At 46.1% G+C, this 7,418-nt stretch overlaps 1 protein-coding gene across 1 annotated transcript; it reads left to right on the top strand.

Annotated features, from left to right (window-relative positions):
- The first annotated feature begins 356 nt into the window (after positions 1-356).
- On the top strand, positions 357-6,679 carry LOC123112960 (disease resistance protein RGA5). The gene is made up of 3 exons (XM_044534063.1): positions 357-2,056; positions 2,331-4,445; positions 5,611-6,679. Exons 1-3 carry the CDS (start codon positions 486-488, stop codon positions 6,152-6,154), a joined length of 4,230 nt encoding a protein of 1,409 aa, XP_044389998.1. The 5' UTR covers positions 357-485; the 3' UTR covers positions 6,155-6,679.
- Positions 6,680-7,418: the final 739 nt, after the last annotated feature.

Below are 7,418 nucleotides of genomic sequence, written 5' to 3'. Positions count from 1 at the left end.
GCGTCTTGGAACAGAGCAGAGAGGCCCTCCGCACAGAGAATGAAAAGATAGGGTGATAGGGGACATCCCTGCCTTAAGCCTCTCTCAGGCACAATAACCTCCGTTAGATCATTGTTGACCTTAATCCTATAAGTCACAGTTGTGACACATCCCATAATTAGGTGCACCCAGTCCCGGGAAAACCCCATCTTCAGCATCATAGTTGTGACCGCGGCTTCTTGGGAGTAGTAGGAGTAGTACTGTACTAACGAAGATACCCTTTGGAGCCGCGAAGGTCGTTGACGGCGTCAGTGCCGGTCTCGCTCTGATCTACCAAACCAACACGCTGCAAACACACAAGCGAAGCGGCCGTCCGTTTTGTAGAGCTAGCCCGCACAAGCTCATTGACTTTCCCCTCCCGATTTGCCCTGCCAAGCTCCGCTGCCCACACGATCCACCGCCGCCGCCGCCGCCCCCGGAACACCGGCCGCCGGGCCCGGTCGCGGATGGACGCGCTTTCGTCGGCGGGGAATCTGAAGGGCCCGCGGCTCAAAGTGCGGCAGGAGTCGCACGCCATCAAGAAGCCGCCCGGGGCGCAGGTGCATGGCCGGCCGGAGCAGCAGCAAGGGCGGGCGGTGCGCGTCCACGCCAATGTCAAGAACTTCAGGGAGATTGTGCAGTATCTGACCGGTGGCATTCTAGCCTCCGACTCGGTTGTGCAGCAGCTAATCTGTACCCTCGAGTGCCAGATTGTTGAGACCGTGGAGCGGCAGTCCATCCTGCCGCCGGAGCTGCCGCCCCCGCCTTCCGCTCCAATGTCCCCGGCGGCGAGGCTGGAATCCATCGCGAGCTCCGTCCGGCCTGTGCCCGTAGACTTGACGGACGACAGATCCGAGGACGGCGGCCTCGCGGTCGCGGGCGTTGCCGACGATGACCGGCTCAGTTTGAAGTGTGCTTTGCCGTCCTCGTTGCTGCCGGAATCGGCCTCGGGGCAGTTCTCGCCGCAAGGTCCGAAATCAGATGATGACTGGCTCAGTCTTCACTGCCCTTTGCCGTCGTCGCCTCCGGTTGCGGCCTCGCGGCAGTTCTCGCCGGAAGGTCCGAATTTGGCCGAGCAGCTTGAGCAATTAGTCAGTGATATCAGCCGTGAAGACCATTCACAAATCAAGCAAATGCGTCAGACCAAGAAGAGAGTTCAAAAACTACAGGCTCCTGTCTGTGCTATGGCGGACGCCATGTTCAGGCTCCCCGCGAAGCTGGACGGGCTACTGGCCCGCCACGGCCACACGCTGCCCCGCGGCGCGGAGGAGGAGATACCTCTCATCAAGCAAGATCTGGATAAGATGGTGGCCCTTCTCCAGGAGCACGACGACTCCGGCGCAGCGGAGGACCGTGCTATGACGGGCAAGTGCCTGGCCAAGGAGGTGCGCGAGCTTTCATACGACATGGAGGACACCGTCGACCAGTATGAGCACGCCGCCGCCGCTACCAAGAGAGGAATGTTATCCCCTCGCCGCAAGAAGTACAAGATCACTTGCCGCAGGAGTAAGGGCACCACTGGGCTTCGGGACAAGCTCAAGTGGCGCCTATGGATGGCCAACAAGATCAGGGAGTTCAGCGTGCGCTCCCAGGAGGCGCTTCAGCGGTACAGCTTGTTTAACCACTCTGGTGACAATGGCATCAGTGCTGCTGCCATTGGTGGCACTGGCTGCAGCACTTCTCCTAGATCTGATGCGTCGTTTGGCTCATGGCGTCCCACGCGGTATGGGAAGCCTATTGGTATCGATGCCCCCATGAAGAAGCTTGAAACGTGGCTGGGTAAGGATGGAGAGCAGAGGCTCAAGGTTGCGTCCGTTGTTGGATCTGTAGGGATTGGTAAGACCACTCTTGCCAAAGAGCTGTACCGGAGAATCGGCGGGCTATTCGAGTGCCGGGCATTTGTGCATACGTCCCGAAAGCCTGATGTCAGGAGGCTTCTCATCAGCATGCTCTCTCAGATTCAGCCATACCACACCCCTCACAATTGGAAGGTGCATAGCCTCATTGCTGATATCAGGACACATCTCCAAGACAAGAGGTATCCGTGTTTCACTCTTTGTTCATATGATGCATTCTCTAAATCTTGTGAGCAGGTCCTTAGTGTGATTTTTCATTGCACAAACAATGTGACTGCACGAAAATAGTTTGGTTGAATGATATTTTGGGGGTGGTTAAGGGTTGAAGCGGCTAGTTTTGTAAAGTGAAAAAAAATATTTGTGTAAGCGGATAGTTCTTCTAGTCCAGTAAGGATAGTTTGACATATTTCTTATGTGTTACTATCAGGCTGACAACTGTGTGAAAACATTCCTCAGGTACTTGATCGTAATTGATGATGTATGGACTACCCAAACATGGGATATCATAAATCGTGCCTTGCCAGCTGGTAATCTTTGCAGTGCAATACTCATAACGACAGAAGTCGATGATGTAGCTCTGAAATGTTGTGGTTATGACTCTAAGAATGTTCTCACGATGAAACAACTTGGTCATGATGATTCAAGCAAATTATTTTTCAGCACAGTTTTTGGCCCGCAATATGAGTGTCCTCCAGAACTCAGTGAAGTTGGAGACAGCATTATAAGGAAATGTGCTGGTTTACCATTAGCAATGGTTACCGTTGCTAGTCTTTTAGTAAACCATATGGGGAAACCAGAGCGATGGCATTATGTAAACAAATCATTAGGTTATGGTTTGAGGACAAATCCTACTTCAGAGGGGATGAAACAAGTACTAGACCTTAGTTACAATAATCTTCCTCAGCATTTGAAGCCATGTGTGATGTATCTCAGCATATATGAAGAGGACTACATTATTCAGAAGGATGATTTGGTAAAGCAATGGATAGCTGAAAGTTTTATCCATGCAACAGAAGAGAAAGATAAGGAGGGAATATCAAGGAGCTATTTTGATCAGCTTATCAGTAGCAGAGTGATCCTACCTGTACACATAAATGATAATGATGATGTTTTATCCTGTATGGTGCATCACATAGTACTTGATTTTCTTACACAGAAGTCCTTAGAAGAGAATTTTATCACCACAATAGATCATTCTCAGACAACTGCAAGGCTTGCTGACAAGGTTCGTCGACTGTCTCTTCACTTTGGTAATGCAGAAGCAACGCCACCAATAAACATGAGGCTATCACAAGTTCGGACTTTCGCATTTTTTGGGGTCTTCAAGTGTTTGCCCTCCATTGTGGAGTTTCGGCTTCTTCAAGTTCTCATCCTTCATCTGTGGGGCAATGATGAATCCATCAGTGTTGATCTCGCTGGAATATCTGAGCTTTTTCGGCTGAAATATTTGCATTTCACATGTAATGCCACCTTAGAAGTACCACAAAACCAGATGCGAGGTCTACGTTATTTGGAGACACTGAAAATAGATGCAAGAGTAAGTGCAGTTCTGTCGGATATTGTTCATTTGCCGGGCTTATTGCATCTAAGTCTTCCTGTTGAGTCAAATCTGCCCAGTGGTATTGGCAGCATGACATCGCTTTGCACACTTGGATATTTTAATCTATGTGTTAACTCAATAGATAATGTGCAGAGCCTTGGTAAGCTGACCAATCTCCGGGATCTTCGACTGACCTGTTCTACAGTTCCTACTTACTTAAAGAGCAAAATGGATAATATGGGCTCTATTCTTTCGAACCTCAGCAACCTCAGGTCTGTAACTCTGAAACCTTCAGGTAGTCTGGAGAGTGGTCCTTCCAGCATGAGCATTTCCTGTGATGGCTTGACCAGCGTTTCCTCTCCTCCGGTGTTTCTTGAGAGATTTGAGTGGTTTCCGCACATTTGCACCTTCTCCAGTATACCCAGGTGGATTGGACACCTCAACAAGCTCTGCATTTTAAAGATTGGGGTTAGGGAACTGGCGAGTGATGATGTTGATGTTCTCAGAGGATTGCCTGCACTAACTGTTTTGTCGTTATATGTCAGAGCAAAGCCCGCAGAAAGAATTGTCTTCACTAAGACAGGATTCTCGGTTCTCAATTGCTTCAAGTTCAGGTGCAGCGTACCTTGGCTGGAATTTGAGGTGGATGCAATGCCTAATCTCTTGAAACTCAAGTTAATTTTCGATGCCCATGGAGTAGATCAACACGGTACTATACCTGTCGGCATCATGCACATAACAGGCCTTAAGGAGATCTCTGCAAAAATTGGGTGTGCTGGTGCCAGTGATCCCGATAGAAGGGCTGCAGAATCAGCCCTGATTGACGCTATTAAGATGCATCCGGCACGTCTCTCCTTCAACATACAGTGTTTAGATGAGATGTTCAATGGTAAGGATGATAATAATAGCAGGGTGCAAGAGGAAGAAATAGAACACACGACTTTGCAAAAACAATATGTGGTCATGGAGGAAGACTCAATTGAACAGCATGGACTCCTTCAAAAGGGTTCCAGGGAAGATGCTCACTGCAGGTATGAACATTAGTTTTTCTCTCGTTCGTGCACTTTGCTCATTGCTTTCATTGGAGTCCAAACGATTGCTATCATCAGGTTTTTAGCGTTTTCGGATTGGAAAAAGGTTGCTGAGAAGCAACCTGGCAGTAGGTATGGATTTTTTATTTGTAGTTAATTAGGAATAATTTGGTACTGAACTTAGAAACAACAGCAGCAACGATTTATGCCATTCGTTTCTGTAAGCTTTTAGCACCAACACATCTAGTGTGAAGTAATTGATTTAGGATAGCCCTTTTTCTATTGTCATATAGCTACAGGCTTTATGGTAACATCTAGTGTTATATTTCTTTTTGAGATTGTCAGTAGACCTCGTGCTGCAGTCTAGATTAAGTTATTGGTGTGTAATTTCCAGACATTATATATGTAAAAATATTTTGTAGTCGTATTAATCCCTTGTTAATCTGAAAACTGTAAAACCATGGATTGAATATATCAACAACTAAAGTATAAATTTTGTAAACTGAATTGTATCTCATATGGGAATTTTGGGCTTCTCGAATGGAGATTAAATGTAAACTATATTTTTTGTTCACATACTGCCTCCATCCCGTAATTCTTGTCGTGGTTTTAGTTAAAAATTTGAACTAAAACCCTGACAAGAATCATGGGACGGAAGGAGTTCAAAAGAAGCTTTGCGTCACCTAATAGGCTTTCACGATGAAAATAATGAAGAACTGATTTGGGGTCCGGGCCAGAGTTGGCTGGCACTGCATACTGTCTGTAACTCTAAGTCTGTTCATATTGGTTAGTTTACTTGCTAGACTTAGTACCAAATCTCAAGGACAGAAGATGTATCAGACCAAACGGCCTATGAGCTTGGAGCTACTGAACCTAGGTTCAGAAAATTGTTCATGGCGGTGGTTGGCAATTGCTTATGCCATAGCGGAACAATTGCTGGTGCATAGCATCAGAAACCATCACTTTGGGACTTGATTGCAGTTGGTATCCAACCCAAGTGATAATCTCCATTTTTTTTCCACCAAGGAAACAAGAATAGCCCTGCTTCGGTTTGTTTTAGATTTATATAGGACTCGTTTTTGCGAGAAAGATTTATATGACTCTGATAGGTTATGTTTTTTGTGTCAATGCTTAGCCTTGTGACATGAATTGCCTTGATGACCAGGAAGAAGAAAGTACGCGGGAGAAGCACTGGTCCCGGTTCTGTTGCTGAAATCATCAAGAAGTGGAAGGAGCAAAACCAGAAGCTCCAGCAAGACAATAGATCCCTGAAAGCGCCGGCCAAGGGTTCCGAGAAAGGGTGCATGGCAGGGAAAGCAGGTCCGGAAAATTCAAACTGCGCTTACCGCGGTGTGAGACAGCGGACGTGGGGCAAATGGGTGGCTGAAATCCACGAGCCCAACCGTGGCCAACGGCTATGGCTTGGTTCATTCCCTACTGCAGTGGAAGCCGCGCGCGCATATGATGATGCAGCAAGGGCAATGTATGGCGCCACAGCACGTGTCAACTTCTCAGAGCACTCCCCAGATGCCAACTCTGGTTGCACGTCGGCACCTTCGTTGCAGATGTCTAATGAGGCCACCACTGCGTCACATCCGTCTGATGAGAAGGATGAATCGGAATCTCCTCATCTTATCTCAAATGCGCCGACAGCTGTGCTGCATCAGTCTGATGCGAAGGATGAGTCTGATACCATCTTACGTCTGTAGGGACTGTGGTGCATAAGGTGAAAACAGAAGTAAGAAATGAGAAATGATTTGAGAAGTATGTACTCATGAGGAGGCACTGGAAGAGTTTCCAACCAAAAGGGGAGGCTTTACATAAATAAGTGAAGGTATGTTACAGTTACTTCAACGTCGAGAAGTTCTTGACATGATAATTGCGGAACTAAGTGCTGATCGAAGAATGAGTGCAAGTACATGAAGAGTACCAAGATGGCGCTGATGGGTTTAGTCTTTTCTCGTATTAGAGTTTTAGCTACGTACGAGGGTTGTAGTCATGCTGAGCAATAGGGATAACTACACTCTAGCTGCCAGGAAATACAACCTGAAACCGAAGCTTTGTAGAAAGAATAGCTTTATACCATACGTCAACGGGTACAAGAAGTTGTCCTGTGTGTTCAGTTCATGTACTATGGTAGAAATTGAGTCCTTTTTTTTTTTGAAACCGAAGTCCTTATTCAATGAGCTTACTCTGTTGATATTTTTTATTATTTGTTTGGTTGAACTCAAGTTAGCTCTTTAAAATGGCTGGTAGAAACTCGGGATAGTGCTTAGGGTTGCACTAACTTCAGGCATATTAGGTATTTCTGCAGGTGTTACTGTATATTGGAAGGGAAAAGATTCCCGTCAGCCGGCCACTATCCTTTTTCCTTTTTATACTCCCTCCATAAACTTATATAGGAGATCACTATTTTTGTTATCTAAACGCTCTTATAATGGTTTACAGAAGGAATGCTTATCTTAATCGATACTTACTGAGCACCACTCGTTTCCATTTTTTCGCCTCCTTCATCTGCTGCAACATGCCTTTTGTTGCAAAAGAGCTAGAGTAGGATTTCAAGAGTAGGGAGTACCTACGTTTTCAGGGGCGGGCCCAGGATTTCAAGAGTATGTATTCGAAAGTTTAAAGATAATTTTTCTAAGCCTGAAGCCTTCTTTTGCGCGTATAGCTGATTATTACAGTACCGGTAAAATTTGGGTAATACATGCAGATATAGCCTCTTTTTCGCAAAAAAAAAGGATATGGCCTGATATAATAATTCACAGAACTGATCATACATATTATTGCCTACCATATATAAATACTAATTGTTCAATATATCGAAATGCCAACATCTAAGATATACGGAGTAGATGAATTTGGTTCAACTGATAATCGGCATGAGGGGAGCAACCCCAACTTTTAACCGTCGTAGTGTATTAAGCGGCATGAAGACATCTATTTAAAAATGAGCCTTGAATAGATAGAATA

This window comes from Triticum aestivum, chromosome 5B (genome assembly GCF_018294505.1).
Source record: "Triticum aestivum cultivar Chinese Spring chromosome 5B, IWGSC CS RefSeq v2.1, whole genome shotgun sequence".
NCBI lineage: Eukaryota > Viridiplantae > Streptophyta > Magnoliopsida > Poales > Poaceae > Triticum > Triticum aestivum.
This window is presented reverse-complemented; position numbering and strand designations above follow the sequence as displayed.